The 17,540-nt window shown below is 42.2% G+C and overlaps 1 protein-coding gene across 1 annotated transcript in view; it reads right to left on the reverse strand.

The window, feature by feature from the left end:
- MAP7D2 (MAP7 domain containing 2) overlaps positions 1 to 15,533 on the reverse strand; it is an 84,611-nt gene extending 69,078 nt beyond the window's left edge. The window contains exon 1 of the mRNA XM_033010061.2: positions 15,274 to 15,533. Coding sequence (XP_032865952.2) covers positions 15,274 to 15,316 — 43 coding nt within the window. The 5' untranslated portion in view covers positions 15,317 to 15,533. The remainder of the gene's footprint in view (positions 1 to 15,273) is intronic.
- Positions 15,534 to 17,540: the final 2,007 nt, after the last annotated feature.

Here is a 17,540-nt window from a genome sequence, read left to right on the forward strand (position 1 = left end):
AAATAATTTCCACATTCTGCACTATTCATCAGAGTTAAGTTTGTCCATACCTGGTGCTTCTAGGATGATTTTCTCCACTCTACATAGACACCTGCACACTGTCTTCATATTAACTAAGCAGTAGGAGACAAGATCTATTAAAAACAAAAGAACTTGCAAAAACAGTAGGGGAAAGTGAATTTTACACCAGGTCTTTTGTCACTTAAGGATGTTAAAACCAGGGAACAGGAATGCCCTCTTCTCACAGTTTTTTCCTTGGCCTTCATGTTACACTTGACGTGAGTAAATTAAAGAGGTATTTCTCAAAAATAGCTTCCTCAACATTTTTTCCCATGCAAACTATAGCTATTCATAAAATAAATCCAATCCTCCTGACCACAGAGGAGACAAACTTCTGAGGCAAGAAAAAATTGTATTAATCTCTCCAAATGAACAACCTATACCTGTCTTACTCCATACATTGTATCAGCCTTTTAAAAACATTATAAAAATGTTAATACCAACAACAAAAGCTGTTTTTGCAACAGCTGAGAAGAGAGGATAGATGCAGAAATGGCAGAGGCAAGATTAAAATTTGAGAAATTCAGGTTATAGTTTACCCATGGTATCACAGTATCTTTAAAAAGTAATTACATACACATTCTTAATCCTCTTGCAAGAAGCATGCTAGATAATGCACTACAAAATGTTAACAGAGTCACTGCTTGTTTATTCCTCCATAATTTTTCAGAGATTTGACACTAAAATGATGAGCTTCATTCTCACTTTTAAGTCAACACCTCTAAAAACAAAACAACACACCCACCTGCTTTCCAATGACTTCTCCCCCCACCTTTTTTTTGCTTTTTCCAATTTGCTTGAATTAAAGGAAAAGCACTATATCCTTCTAAGGGATTAAGTCACAGTCACCAATTAGCAAATGTATCCTCCTTGCAAAACTCAAACCTCATTAAGCAAGCTAAGTAGAAAGAGAAACATCAAAGCAAGTGTCACAAGTCAGTGACTTCAATTAATAGTGATTTTTTACAGTAGAGTACTCAAACTGGGAGAAAAAAAATCAGTTCATCAGAAGAAGGCTTAAAGAAAACAGTATCAATTGCTCATCATTGGTAACACATACATAACTAGAGTTACATCTTGGTGGTATCAGCAACACAAAAGCACACACTACATGTAAATAAGCATTCCCATTTCTGTAGTTCCCCCAAAACAAACCATCAGTGTGAGCTTCCTACCATCTTCCGCTCACTGACACTGTTCTTCAGAGAACAGACTGATGCACAGAAAAATGACTAAATAATTTGCCAGAACTTGCCCATCTATATCTGAAGCAGAGATTTTTTTTGTTTGTTTTCAGAAGAACCTAATAATTCCTGCAGAAAAAATGAAGAGCGAATGGATTCCTTCCTTACTGACACCAATGCTGTCAATGCTTTGCAGAATACCTCAACTGTGGTTCACATTGGTCAGCATTTAAGACTTCCGTAGGGTTAGCACTGGCATAAAAAGAACACTAATATTTTACATGAAATATTTCAAATACAGAAAAGGTTTTTGAAACTGAAAGCGCTCCACAACTCACAGATGTTTGTACTGTCTTCCTAACATAAGGCCCTTCCCGGGACATGTGGATGCTCAGTATCCCGGCTCTGAACTGCAGAAACCCCACCTCCTCACCTCCCTGAAATCAAGCCCAAGATATGTCTTTGTTGTGGTAAAAGTTTCTTCCCCTATCACCTCCCCGATGCAATCAGGACCCTAAGCAAGGCAACCACCTTCAGCTTTACGTTTCTTCTGGAGCTTCTCAGTAAAGTAGTACAGCTTCATACCTATTACTTCCAACTCTTCCTACAGTGGACTGTTTGCACTACCCCTGCCAACACAGACCTCTCTGTAGTCTACCCACTGCCTCCACACACGTGTATAAGGACACAGTTTAAAATGCTTTCACAAACCTCCCCTCTCTACACACATTTGTCTACTACTCTCACCCTGTCAGTCAAACAAAACTACTACACACCTTTAAGCAAGCTATATTTTAGAAGATGAGACATGAAAGTAGTAAGGGAAATTTCCAAGTTTCTCAATAGCTTACCATATCCGCTTGGATTAACTTTCCATCTCCTACACGTGTCTGTGCTATAGAGGAAAAAAACCCTCACTCCTTCTGTCGGCAGTTTGCTATTCTGCCAACCATTTTAAAAAGCACATGCCCTCATGCTACAAGCAAAGTGTTAAAAGAGCTGCTACTTCTCTATACTTAGCAGGCAATCTGTGTAGAAGATGAATATATATACTACAAAAAACTTTTAAGGATATTTAACACAACATTCAAAACAGAACCTTAATTCCCCCCCTTTATTTACACTGTCCTGAACTTTTTGTTGAAAGGAATAAAGCAATGCTAAATATCAAGAATAGTTTTATAATGATTTTGAAAGTGCTCTGATGTGAAACGAAGCAGTTGTACATGGCCTCATATATTCCCTTCCCTTCACATGTGCTGAAAAAAATTGCCCCTGGGCATGTAAGGCTCTGACAGTGAGTTCCAGTTACAGCTCCCAATGAGAAGCACATCTCAGCTATGAGAAAAGGTGTTTTTTCAGATAACTACTGCATATCTCTATCTTAGTAACTTAAATCCCAAAACACTGAAGGGACAGCACGTATGTACTAGGAATACGTCTGATATTTAGCGATGCTGTAGGTGGCAGCAGGATCTCTTCTACACTTTTTTAATTCTAAAATCCCCCATAATAACCTTAGAGAAAACCAGAAAAGCTGCTACTGCTTTAGTGATACAATACATTTGACACTGTTAAATTCCTTTCTACTAAAGAAATGGTAGAAGCCTATACCAGCAGAGTCCCCATGTGCAGAGCCCACGCAAAAAGAGCCACAGCAACATGCTTGCCTGCTGCAGTTTAGCTCCAGATGTGCCCACAGTCTGCTGCCATAAATCCCACCACATTCAGAACGAAAAATCCAACGCTTGCTAACAGCGTTATGGCTGACATTTTTACTTCTTCCAGGAAAGTCACATCTGACATTTTCCCTTGACAAAGGAGGCTCTCAAAGCAAGGAAAGTGGAGACTGTATCACGGTTTTCATGGAAGCCAACCAGTAGTCATTATCTCTTCATTCACTATACAGTGCAAACAGGTGAAAAACCTAGGTAACAAATCAACTGCAGCATACAAAACAAGAGCCATGCCTACTTAAATGTACTTACTGCATTTAGAAATTGATAAATATTTAGCAATTACTGTGAGATAGTACATTCAAAAAAATGCTAGCTGCAGCATTTACAACAAGAAATCTGAAAACTGCATACAATGATGCAGTGAGATTCTCCCTTGGCTAAGCTACTTCTAAAAATCATGGAAGTATGCATCCCGGATCAAAACATACTGACAAGATATGTCAAAATTTTTTAAATGTCTTTTTTTTTACACCAGTTTTACTTTCCCTTGCTAATCTGGAATTCCACCATTACAACTTTAGTTAATAAACCTATTAAACAGGATTGCTACATTAGGGGGAAGTGAACAAGAACTGCAGTAGTTTCGGACATAAGTACAAAAACCCAAAACTCATCAAAGATAATATCAGAACAACAGCAATTGCTTATTCCACACTTTGTCCTATATCCCAAAAGATTTGTCTTAACTTCACCTAGTCAATAATTCTTGAAATGTAATAGCAGCCTTCACCCTGCAAATCCAGGAACTATACTGGAATACTTTTCAAAGTAAATCAGACATATGAACTTTTATTTCCCCCCTCTTGACTAATGCTTATCTAGAACCTGTACTGAGTTGAACAGAACCACCCTGCGCAGCAGCTGCCACACTGCAGCACACCTATAGCAAAGTAAAAGGTCACAGGTGCTACGTCCCAATATAATAGGTTGGGTCATAACATCCCGTGCCTCTGTAAGAGCAGGAACTTGCTGCTGCCAAGGAAGCCTCAAGGCTCCTGCATCCACTTCTCCTGTACTTTTCTCCTTTCCACGTGTCACAAACCAGGATGCAGCTGCTCCTTCTCCAGATTGATGGGCAAGAAAACCTGCTTGTTTGGATTACAATTGGCTCATGTAATAAGAAGAGGTTATCTGTCTGTCCACAGACCTTGCCTCACTGGAAAGGTACGTACATCAGATGCAGCATTATAAGCAGAAGGCAGCTGACTATGAAGCTCCTTGCCAGGACTGATTAGACACAGACTAACTGTGGTCAGATCAAAGTTCAGGACACACCTGTACAAGAAAAGGCTTTTGTTTGATAGTGGCAACAGAAAGTGGTTCTGCTGATGGCAGAACCCTGTATCACTACACACCCAGGCTCAAAGTCGGCACTTGCCCAGGCATCCTGCACTCTTCCAGAATTTTGTTTCACATGTAGAAACAAATCAAAAGGTAAGAGTCAGGGCTTGAAAAACCTGCCTACCCACAGCAAGTGAAAAGAGGAGGGGGATGAGTAGGTTGAGTTGGCTTAAGTAACAGAAACCAGTAAATATTTTGGGAGGGAAGAGGAAGAGTCAGATTTGCAGCAAAAGTTGCATCCTTTCCTGTGCATGCAAGAGGAAATCTTGGAAAAAGGAAGAATAGGTCTATGCACACAGAAGAAAGATGGCCTTCCTCTATGTCTAAATTGACAGCAGCCAGAAGAATGGATTCACCTGAGGTAGCAGGCAACAGGACAAAGAAAATTAAAGGTATATTGTCACAAACAGCCAAGTATGCCCACCTTCTCTATCTCACTAAGAATTAACGCTACCAATAAAAATAATAAATAAATAAATCACTAGAAAATTGAGCATCCAAACTTCTTACATGAGAACACAAACAGTATTTGAAATTAAGTTCTCTCAAACAAGAAGCAAACATTTTGGTATTGTTTCTGTCCATAGGCATGAGGACTAAGAGAGAAATGTTTTTGTCTTTGCTTTTAGTACCTTTCTATTGATGCACTGAACATTTCTAAAAGGAAAAAGTCAGCAACCACAAGAAGATGAAGAGATTCTTGTGCCTGATGAAACATTTGAAGACTCAGCTGCAGATTACTTCAGTATGACGTGCCTCGGTAAATCCAGAACCAGGACCCAAATCCTGCACCACCTGATCAAAGCAGCGCTAGCTGATGCACACTGTAGGAGGTTTTCTCTCTACAAACCTGACACCTTACAAGTTTGTGTAAACTACACCAAACTCAATTCCCAAACACCCCAAACTGGATAGTCAATGGTTGTCAGTCAAGCTCTACCTACCAATAAATATTTGCTTATTTATTTCACTGTTCCCTAAAAAGAGTACATAGCATCTGCCAGACAATGCTGAAACCACCTTTTAATTGAATGACACTGAATGAGAACAAATTGGGTTTATTCTGGCAAAGCACGAAGCAATGGATTAGATCATATAGCTGGAAACAAAAAAAGGTGGTGGGGGACACACACACACAAATGCATTCAAATCTAGCTGAAGTTAAAGCTAGTAGCTGCTGAACAGTTATTCCATATTTCTTTTACAGTTTTATTTCTTGGGATTTTTCGGCTATCCAATTTTATGAAGGACTGTACATAATCAGCTTGAAATGCTGCCTCTCTGAACCAGCTCCAGCAGGTCTTGGCCATTGGGACTGAAGGTCAGAATACCAAAATCACATCTTCCAAGTACTACCTTATACCATAGGAGTTTTGACCAGAGTTTCTCAAGATGTGTGCATCACCAGGAGATATCTGGATTCATTTCAGAGCAAACTAGCCATTAGAAAACCATCTTGAGGACTTCTCCTCTACTTCTCTGAGTCTATAACTTAAGGAAGTTTATCATACTGCAACACGTGTTAACCCATGGCTGCTGTGAAGACTAGGAAAACATTCCTCAGCCTATTTATTTTTTGTTACCTTTACTTTTCAAAGAACTCTTTGATATGGTGATTCTCCATTTCTGAACAGTAATGCCTGAAGCAGAGGTTAAATAGCATAGAATGCATTTTCTTTCCCTCTCCACCTTTTTCCTTTTCCCAGTCCCCCTGCCTCCCCTGCAGCTGCCACGAGAAAAATTTAAGAGCTACTTTAGTGCTCTGGGCTCCCACTGCAGGAGGCAGGTGGGCTGGTGAGAGGTTGATTCCTGCCAGAGCCCATCTGATGGGCCCAGCCTCCTCCTTGGCCTCATGCTTTTCTCTCCCTCTGCTCCTGAGACTGGATGGATCAGGGTGAGCTCTGCTAGAGCAAAGAGCTCAAGAATTAATTATGGCACCACGTGCAATTATGAAGCTGGAGTGAGAAGCAGGCTAGAGCATGGGAGTATGTATATATGGAAAATATATTTAAGTCTTCTAGATACATCTCTAGCTCCTGGAACTGTAATTTGTGGGACACTAGGAAGCATACTGTATGGTTGCTGTGATCTTACACCCTACCCTCAATACCTTCTTCTAGCCACTGGGGAAGACAGAGCAGTGACAGAGTTCCTGGTGCTCTGACTAAAGTGTCCATCCTTATGACCTTTGTAGGCAGGGGTGAGTGGTTGAGAATGAGGAAGAAGGAAAACACCGTTAAAGAGAAAAATAAGAAGCCAACTTATAAAAATCCAACAGTTAACCTAGTAGGGTGTCAGTTTATCAACAGTATAGGTGCACCACTATCAGCAAGTAGCCAACAGAAGATCTATGTGTTGCACGGGTTTTACATCAACAGTGAATTCACTGGTCTTCCAGGAACATTACTGTGCTATTTTGAACACCTTTTGAGTTGCTGCACGGCCTGTAAGCTTGTCACTATGCTTTAGGGAACATTCATTAGATAGAACCTTGGCTCCACAAAGACCTCCTTTACAGTCTTCAGTTTGTCCACAGCATTGCAAACAGACCAGTCATGACAAAAATTGAATTTGAAAGTGGGTGTGCTTGTACTGTGTAACATGACTTTCAGCTCCATTCACACATCATTTGGCCAACTTCATCACATACTACAAATATTAGATTCAAAGACAGGCTACCTATTCTTTTTAAGACACCTTTTCACAGCATGAAACTTAAAGGAGGACTGGATACAGGCAGTGACTATGGTATAAGAACAGGTATTACAAAACCTCAGAGGGGAAAAAAACCCAACCCAAAACAGGGGAAAAACACTGCAGAGGGGGAAATGCAAAATTACCCTTAGATTGTAAAAAGTATTAGGAAAAACAAACTTTTCCCTTTATCTGTAAATGCCTCAAATAATCTGTGCAGTTATTTCTGTTTCAGATTTTCTTTCAGTTCTGAAACTTGATAATGCCACAGAAATCCAACCTTTCTGCATAGTACTTTAACCAATCTCTCCCCTACACATCACTCAAACATTTTCATTCAGTGCCATAACCCAGCCTCAAAGTACCATGAAACACATCCCGGACCACAACCCTGCAATCCAACATCCTTCTCCAGAACCTAATCAAAACCCCATTTATACCAAAGGAAGACAACCCATTTATATCACTGCACCATTAAGCCACTTCCTATGACTGTTGAAAATTGTCGTGTTTAGTTTTAACCACAGCACTTAGTGCTATTAAACCCAGGAAACACAATGGAAATACTTACATCTATTAATAGACCGTTAAGCATATGGGGGAAAGATGACCTGTGGCCGAAGCATAGTACTAAATCAAAAAACTAAGGACAAAAGTAAAGCCCTACTCCCTCTTCCCTTTAGGAGAGGGAAAGGAGAACCAGCTCATCCATCATTTATTTTGGAAGCCATAATTGGCTGTTTATTAACATTTTAACAGCCCTAAAAGCACATTTCCAGTCCTTTCCCTGAAGTCTCTTTTCCGTGACACAGAGTGGGTCTGTACACACACACACACACACGTGCCACATTCAACACAAACACGGGAATTAAAATGACTGGCAACAGCAGGCAAGTCGCCAGCAACGGAGAAGGAAAGCGCTTCCCATTAGGTGATACCACACTCCTGAGGGAAGGGAAATTAAACCCCTTTTTTAAAATATGTAAAATCACAGTAATGAAGTGTGGATAACACTGCAATATCATCCTATTTTCCTTTCTGGGATAAAAGGAAAGGCCCTTCTGTGATTTGCCAGCTTAGTAGCATGAAAAAGTTTTTGTTTCATGATGAGTTTTTTCAAAGTTAGGTTTATTTTACTTACAGTATAATTGTATATTGGAAGTTTATTCCAACTCAGTAATCAAGGCTAACTTATTCAGATTGGAGTACTGTTCAAACTATCACTTGATTTACTGCTTAAGTGAAAAAGCAGCAGGGGAAGGGGAAGACCCCTTCAGCATTCTTACTGTAGTTAACAAACCCAGGCAAGTCACACCGCCTTAGGAAAATCTGTATCTGTCTTTTTTGATCAAAGCCACATTAAGAATTTCGGCATTCCACCACACCTACAAACAAAATTAACTGCAAACTAGAGATATTTGAATTAACGTTTTGCTGAAATAAAGAAGAGCTCTGCTAGCTTCTGCTTGGCACAAGACAAGTAATTTGATAATTCATATGGACTGAACCAAGCAAGGCATACTTCCAGATCTTACCTAATTGAAACGAAACCACAATACATCCTCCAGCATATGGCATTAAAACAGACAAAACAATCAAATATACTAGCGTTACTACTATTTTCTTGAAGATTTTCTGAGGTGCTTTTACAGCGGCATCCACAAATCGATACACCCTATCATTTATTTCTATCCAACACATCCTCTTCCATCCTATCAAAACCTCGGGTAGAAGTGATAAATTCTAGAGCCTCATTTTATTTATTAAAATCACTAGTAGGAAAAAGGAGTACCTAAGAGAAATTATTCAACAAAGGAAAGTAACTTTATGAAGCTTCATATACTTTCTTCTTCTAAAATGGCTGGCTGCATGATGCACCAGTGATGGCATTAAGGTTACGGGGCATAAAATCCATTTCTCTTTTTCTGCAAGCAGATGCATTAATGTGCACGTGGGGCCAACAAGCAGCCAGCTCTGGCATGAAGTCCCAACTCAGAAGGCACCCTGGACTAAAGCGCTCATCATATCAAACCAAGTTAATAAATACATATTCAGTGGACTGCTCCTTGTGGAAGGCAAATGTAAGCACACAGGAATGACTTTACAAAACAACAGGCAGAATTATTAGTGAAGGGGCTGACGTCAAAAACTTGAACTTCATCTATTTCTGTACTTTAAGTGCAGAAAAAGAGTTTCCAGATTTTTCACACACCAGAAAGTGGATTTGAATGTCCAAGACTGCGCCAAACATGTATTTACTCTTGTAATGGGAAACAGAAAGTTTTAAAAGTTAAATATTGTATGATGCACAGGAACCAATTCTCTTCTGTTAAATCACTACAAGAAATTCAGCTCAACACTATGTTTTTCAAATTATCCCAGGTGATAAAAGAACATATGCATAACACTGAAACACAAAAAGTTGCAGTTTCCATACTGTAAAGGAATTAATTTAACAACTGTGAAAAATTAATAAGAGAGGTTTGCTACTGGCACCTTTATTTAGGCCAAGAAAAATAGCATAACACCACAGCGAAAGAACAAACTTTGGCACACCAAGAAACAAACAGCTTAAAGCAAAATGACTTCTAAGCAAACAGCTACCACAATTCAACCGTGCAAACCCTGCAAAACATCAGAAATACTTCTAGTCATCACTGCTTTGTACATTCTCACTGAAAAGCAGCTAAAAAGCAAAGAGCAGCCTACCTGCTACGTAACTGAAATTTATGCAGAGATCACAGAAATGCTTTATCAATCTCAGCAAAGATGATGTTTGTCTGCAGCACTTTAATACCACAAGAATGATCACCTTCCTCTTGATCAAAGGAAAACTGACATAAACACATGAAAGTAGTAGCAAAAACTTCCAGATACTCTAGTGCAAAACAGAAACTGAGGCCCCAGAATTTAGGGCAAAACATTTTCACAGTTTGATCTGGCATTTGGTAAGCAAAAATTATATATGCAAATAATACAGTAAACAAAAACAAGTACATACTTCACAAGACTTCGTATCACAGAGGAGATATATATTAAATAGCTAAAGAAAAGTGTAACTACTGTGGATGATTCATTTAATAGTTAAAGGAAGAAAACAAAGATCTCACCAACAGGCATTTTAATATATTAATTCATCATATCCGCAGAAGGCCTGAAACGTATATGCATTATCTACATACACAGAACACACAAGAAAATTCAAAAGCAAAAGTAGTTCTATATGAAACATTTTGACTACTGTAACTGCAACAAGAACTTTACTAAGATCCTTACAACACTCAGACTCGCAGAGTGCTGGGTGCTAGGGTTTTAGTATCTTGACAGTTTCCTGATACGAATGAAGAAAATATTAAAAAAAATTTATTATTTGAACGACAGACACAAACTCTTGTAGTTGTGTTATAGTATTTTAACATAACAATCTTGAGTTTCTTTAATTTTTTTTCCCCTGTTTTAATGGTTAGATAGATTTCCCCTTCATGAAACCCACTTACCTCCTACATTTACAGCCCCACACATCATCGTCATTCATCATTGTGGAGATAAAACACAGTGAAAGGTATTTCTAAATATCCTATCTAAAGTCAGTCCAGGGTACTACTATGCTGTAAAATACCTCTGTGACTAGCCAAGATTTCAAATCACTTTTTTCACTGGGCAAGCTGCTTGAACACAAGTATATTGGGAAGACTCACACATACCATCCTCTTACATGTACTAATTCCAACCACAAAAAATACACAGGTAATGTATCAAGTTGTAGTGGAAATACCAAACAAGTCAATTACAGCAAAATAACTCAGAAATCATTTAAATGTCATAATCCATGCAGATTAAAAAAAAAAAAAAAATCTGTTGCAGTACTGAAAGAACTTTGCTTTTGATTACTGCAGTAACCTTGGCTGAGTTACAGCATTACTACTCCTTCCATTATTTAAGCATGTTATCCAGATTTTCCCTCTCAGCCAGTAGGAGAGATACACATGAAGGTTAAATTTGCCTGTGTGATACAAGTGTATTTAACATACTTACTGACCCGAATCACTGTACCCTGGTACACCGAGAGCTGAGTATAACCTGTCACACAAACATCACCTGAAAGGTAACGAGATCACACAGGAGCTAGAAGATACACAGACCTCAAAAAACCCAGTTTCAGGCTGAAAACAATGGTAACAGCCAATTAAAGGAGGGAGATGGCAACAGGGAGGAGATAGCTTCAGCTGGTTGTTTCTCAATGCATTTAACATTCTCACAGTTTGCATTAGTTTCCTGATCAGCTGTATTTTCCCCCTAACTGTATGGTCCAGTTATTGATAACAATTCTATACAAACAATACTTTAAAAGGCAGAACAACAAAACACATAAGTGGATATAGAACTTAAACTGAGAATAACTGCTTCTATGATCTGCTCAACTGCTTCAGCCAGTTGTCAAGAAGGGCTGAAAACTGCAATGCCCTATCAGAGTTGGTGCAAAAAAACAGATTTCACGAGGAGTGGTCAAGATAACTGGAACGGAGAAGAGCCAAACAGGCTACTCAACACTACTGACACTGGGACCTTCTGACAGAGGTGAAACACATTAAGAGGAAATTATTTTTTTCTTTTTTTTTTTTTTAATCATCTGAACAGTCCAAAATTAAACAGAATTAAAAGCCTTGTTCTTACTTTTCTGTAACCTTAAAATGCATTTGTAAATGAATGAGACACATGAATAAGATTTTAAAAGCATTTCCCCTCCCAGTTTTCCTCTACACACATTAAAAGACCAGTAACTAAGAAAGTTATAATTGCATTTTATTTATTCATGAGACAAAAAGTGCCTTACTACATGAATCTTAATGCAGTATCAACATTCAGGATATCTAGTTTCATTTACATTAAATATGTACATGCTCCTTCAATTAGCATGTCTGGAAATAATTAATATAAAAAAAAGCATCCCTGATGCCTTTCTACTACTATGGATACACCAGTCACCAAGGCAAATGTAGGTATGTGACACTATAGAACAGTGTCTTACAAACACTAAGGTTTTCAGATGCTTCACTTCTTAACATGTACTTTTCAAGCGATACACTTCCCTTTTATTTCTGCAATGTTGGAATTCAAAGGCAAGGTATTTTTCTTCACTGCAATTTAATGAAATTTTGTTGGAAAGGGATATGACTTTTTTTTTTTTTTAAAGCACATAGGCAAAGTTATCCAGTGCTACAGTATTTTAAATAATAAAACAATAACCTTGAGAGGAGGTCGTGTATTAAACTGGTCTGAACTAAAACCAATACTTACAAATGGTAACATCCCATGAAAAACAGCACATGAATCAACTTTGTGGATAAACAAGCTTGAACGTCCATATATAAGAGAAAATAATATAGTAGAAAAAAAGTGTAAGTATACTTTCTTTAAATCATTTTTGCTGAGAAGAAAACAGTTGGAAAAACACTGCTATCAAAAAGAAAAACCCACCCAGTATTTTTTAAGAAATGCACACATGAATCCCTTTCACACTGGTTTTGTGACATACAGTCTAAGTTGGCACAACACTTCATCTTTTCTGAAATACTTCTAGGTCTGACCAACTTTTCTATAAGAAAAAATGTATTTTGCTCTCAAAACCAAATTGTTCATTATTTCAAGCTCTCAGAACATACATTAAGCAAATTTCACCAGGCAGCGAAAGGGAAGATGAGATATTCAATACTAGGCAGCTTGTGCTTCAAATGTTATTTAATCATTACCATTAGTACACATGGCAGCAGCAATAATGCCTACATTTTGGTCACCTAACAATCTCCCTGACAAAAAGATTCCTGCAATGTCTTCTCAGGCTGTAGCAACTCTATTATTTGCTACTTTTGGTAAAGGGATACACTTGAGCGCTGCAAATACTGTTTACTTGTGCCACAGAGTTTTCTTTTTGCAGAATTATAAACCACTGACCAGTAGTCTCTTCCATAGCAGTCAAGTGATGCAAATACCTTCCCTTACTGCAGGCTCGTTTATTACAGCTTGATCTGGGAAGTTTAAGCGATGGACTTGCTAAAACTGGCACCTTGCTTTCACTGCCATCCTAGCAATACCCTGAGCACTGGAGGACCCTAGCAATCAAAACTCAAATGCTGCCAAAGAACTATAAAGTTTGGGAAAGGGGACTGTGGCTGCAGTCACTGACCATTACCGAGGCAGCACCCCTTTGGGGTGTAACACAGTGGAACGAGCAGTTTACTTTGAAACACAGAAGTAAGATTCTTCCTACCCCTATGAACAAGACGAGGACTCCAGAATCAAGATGTACATACAAACACATGAATTAAGAGAGTATTATTTCCATATCCATGTTAACAATTTGTTAGTAGCTGTTGTGTTTGCTACAAAATTGTTAAATTGGGTCCCAGAAAAGTCTCTATCTGCAATAGACCCAAATCCCATCCACACTGCTGTCTGTAAAACACACCACAGACACAAAACCAATCTTTTATACCACATCATGTATTATTTTCTAGCAGCCAATTCAAATAAATAGATTTGGCTGCAACTACTCTATACTCCTGTGCTCGGGCATTAGTGTTCAACTGTCGATGCTTGACCACACATGATTACATCTGTCTATTTGATACCACCTTTAATTATACCACATGCTGCCTTTTCTATGGATTCCCAATCTCATACAGGGTGAAAAATAGATGATGTCCTGATCTATATAATGAGCTAAGCCTTTCTACAACATCTGCCTCTTAAGTTAGAAAGTATAAGGTAGAAAAATCAAAGAAAAGGTCAACAAAGAATGCAAGTGAGTATTGGGCAGATTTCCTTATGCTTTATAAAGAAGGCAAAGGAAAAAAATAAGTCACAAACACAAATTCTGAGCATTAAGTGTTTTTCTCCCTTCTCTTCCATGTGAAACCATGGAGACCCAAGACCTAGAAGTGCTTGACTGCTCAACTGCAACAATTTACAGTGGGAGCCGCAATTGCTGAGCACAGGAGGGGGAGAGGAACAGCAAACACAGGCATTCCCAGCTCCCTCCTTGGCTCCCCACATGGTGTTACCTCAGAGAAATCAGACTCAGATTCATCTTCCCACTACATAAATTTGGGATAATACTACTTCCTCATCTCTCAACGCAATTGTAAAGCTACTTTTAGAAACTACAGTGGCTTAAGACAAGAGGGAAACTAATTCCCTCTTACGCCCCAGGTTTAGATGGTTTGCCATCCACAAAGCAAAGGCCTCGTATCAGATAATTAAGGTAAAAGTGTAATGAGCAGCTGCCTAACACCTTAATCACCGCTCATCTCGTCCATAGAACCAGGGAGAGGTCATGGAAAGAAAGAGCAGCCAAACCCACCCGGACACCTACAGGCGGGGCCAAGGGCTAAGGTCACAACCATCAGCCTTGGCCCTACCACCTCCGAGTGCTGGGAGACTTGATCCCACCGCCACATGCAACTCCACACAACGCAGCAGCCTCCACCACATTTCACGCACTCCGAAATTATAAGTTACGTTCACCGAGCAACGAGGAGGGACCTCAACAGGAGCCGTGCCTATATAAGGGTTCGGAGCGAGGCGTTCACGCTCGATACCAGCTCAACCAGTTTGCTGCCCGGGTTGGCCGACCAGCACGGGCAGGCCCAGGCACCGCTGAAAATGAGGTTTATAAATCGCTCCCTCCCCGCTCTCCACTTCGGGGCAAACCCAAGCTGCCGCCCTCCCCGGCGGCACCGCCGGCGGCCGGGGAAATCGCGGCGGCACACGCGGCCGCCTGCCGAGCGCGACCCGCCGCACAAAAGCCACCTCATGGCAAACACCTCCCGCCCCACAAAGGCGGCAGCGGGCGGCGGGGGAAGGGGGCACGCCGGCGGCCTCAGGCGAGACCCTCTCTGCATCCCACCCCCCAGGAGCCGCCGACCACCGGCTCCCTCCGCGGCTCCCACCCAGGACGAGGCGCCTCATCCTCCCGCGTGGCCGTGGCCGCCACCCGCTCCGCGCCCCACGGCGGCCCCGGGCCCGGCCCGAGATGGCGGCCGGACCCTCCCGCCGCCGCCCCCTCAGCGCCGCGCCGGCCGGCACCTGCCGGGCAGGCGGGGGAGCGCCCCTCGCCTGCCGCCCCCCGAGGCTCCGGCGGCCCCGGGGCGGGAAGAGACGGGACGGCGCCAGGGGGGCAGCTGCTGAGGGAGGTGGGTCGGCGGGCGAGCCGCCGTCCTCCGGCACCTTGCGAGGCTGCAGACTCATCCCCTTACCTGTCGCCCGCGGGTAGCTGCGCGCAGCCCCCGGCTCCGCCATCTTCCTCGGACGGTGGCCACCGCCGCGTCCTGCCGCCGCCGGGGCTCCGCTCCGCTCCGCGGCGCCCAGCGGCCGCCGCACAGGCGCACTGCCCGCCCCGCGGCACCTGACACCGAGCGGCGGGCGGGGAGGAGCGGGAAGACGGGGCCGGGCACGGCGGCCGACGGCAGCCCGGTACCGCTCGGCAGCGGCGTCAGCAGCTCCGCGCCCGGTGCCGCCTGCGCGGGGGCGGCTCCCGCGCCGCCAGGTGCTGCCGCCGCCCCGCCCCGCCCCGCCGCGGGCGGTGGGGGTCCCCCCGCCTGCCCCCCGGTGGAGCCTCGCCCCACCCCGGTCCCCACGGCACTGGGGCCACCCCGCCACCGCGGGTCCGCGCTCCGTCAGGCGCAGGCGGCCGGCCACATTTATTCGGTTTAGCTCGGAGAGCCAGACAACGTGCCCTCCAGCTTTCCAGAAGGTCCTTCCGTTTTTTTCCTTTTTTTTCCTAGGCTTTTCCAGATTTTTCCATCCAGGCGGTTGCGCGCGCTGTTGGCAGCCCCGTCCCGCCTCGGTGGCCCCGGAGATGGGCACAAGCGTGTCCTCCTCACCCACCTGCTGCCCGCTGTCCCCATGCCCAGGCCTGCGGCTGGCCCGGCCCTGCGGCAGAAGCGCCATTTTGTACTCGGGAGAAACCAAGGGAACGTCAGCTTTTTTTCTCCTAAACGTTGACATGCTAGCGGTCAAAAAGTACCCAGAAGTTTTAACACACAGCTTGCGTAGTTGTTTTTCTCCCACATAGTTGTTTTTTTGCTGCTACTTGACGATGTGGGGACACCGCAGGGGGACAGGAACGCACGTCTCTGGGGTTGTGGCCTTGAGGCCGCTCCTGCTCCACGGCCTGATGACCAGTTGCCAGAGCTAGTGCTAGATGCCAAACACCTTATTGCCTCATCTTCTGTGCCTGTTTACCAAAATCAAAATTTAAGACCTATTTAATCCTCCCACTTTCCATTCATAGTCCTTCTGTTCTTTTTGCCTACCATTTATATTCCCATTATATTCTTTAGCTGAAAATACAGACCATAGTCAATGTAAAGGTGTGGAGGAGGAAAGTATTTTCCGTTCACTTTCAGAAAGCATTTACTTTGGTATTCCTGACGTGTCTCCCAGTAAATATCAATTTCTTATTAAGTACAAATTATTCTGTTGGGGTGCTGGTCAACAATTAGTCTTCCATCTATACCTTAAAGTGGTGTCCTCATGTTTGGGTTCACACACCTCAATAAAAGTTTAGGCAGACAGATTTAGATTTTGTTGGTGCATATTGTAACAATCATTCTTCATGTTGCCTTATCAGTGAAAGACTTCTTTTTATTGTTTATAACTGCCAAATTTAAAAAGTGCCAATTGACATTTTCATGCCAGCTGTTTCTCAGGCTAAACTTCTGTCAAGGGGATCCACTTAAAATTTTTCTACCTAGAGATGAATTTGTGTTGTTTTGCTCACATTACAGAAGAAAAATCCTACCTGTCTTAGTATAGCTGTGCCTCCTGATTTCCAAGGGCTCCTTTAGCAACAAAAACAAAAGAAGGAAGGCTCTTCTCTAATCTTAATCAATCTTTAGCCAGTTGGTGCCTGACGAACACGCGGGACAAAACAGCTGGTCTCAGTGTGAGTTACACGGGCTTAGTGATGAGGGAAAGGAAACAGAGAGGATGAGTTTCCAGGACTGGGAATTAGGAAAGCAGGGAATGGATGTGAGGGATGCAAAGGGACAGGAAAAGATGGAGGAGTATGGGCAGAAGCTGGAGAAGGGGGTATGAGGGTATCTGCAGGGACAGTGTTCGGGTGGGAGCTGGTGGTTGGGTGGAGGGGGAAGGATGGGACCACAGGAGAATCTGCCCCGGGGAACATGAGCCTGCTAGTGCTGGCTTGCTTGCGGTTGTGAAGACCTTAAGTGTAGTGTGTCACATAGAGAAATAAGTAATCTCCTACAATGATAATTTCTTCCCATAGCTGGCTCACAGCCTCACCAATATTCAGACTGGGAGTCATGCAGTGAACAAAAAAGATTTTAAAGAAAACTGAAGGAAATTGTATGGAAAATATTAAGGCTCCAAAGACAGAAACCTCCCCCATAGTATTGTATGTAGTATGTGATATGAGTCAGTTTCTAAATTACCTTTGCGGAGTGTTTTTTCTGCAAGACTCTTGTCTCATTCCATGCAAATGATGTGTTTAATTAAT

This window comes from Tyto alba, unplaced genomic scaffold, assembly GCF_018691265.1.
Source record: "Tyto alba isolate M040663 unplaced genomic scaffold, T.alba_DEE_v4.0 Super-Scaffold_14, whole genome shotgun sequence".
NCBI classification, from domain to species: Eukaryota; Metazoa; Chordata; class Aves; order Strigiformes; family Tytonidae; genus Tyto; species Tyto alba.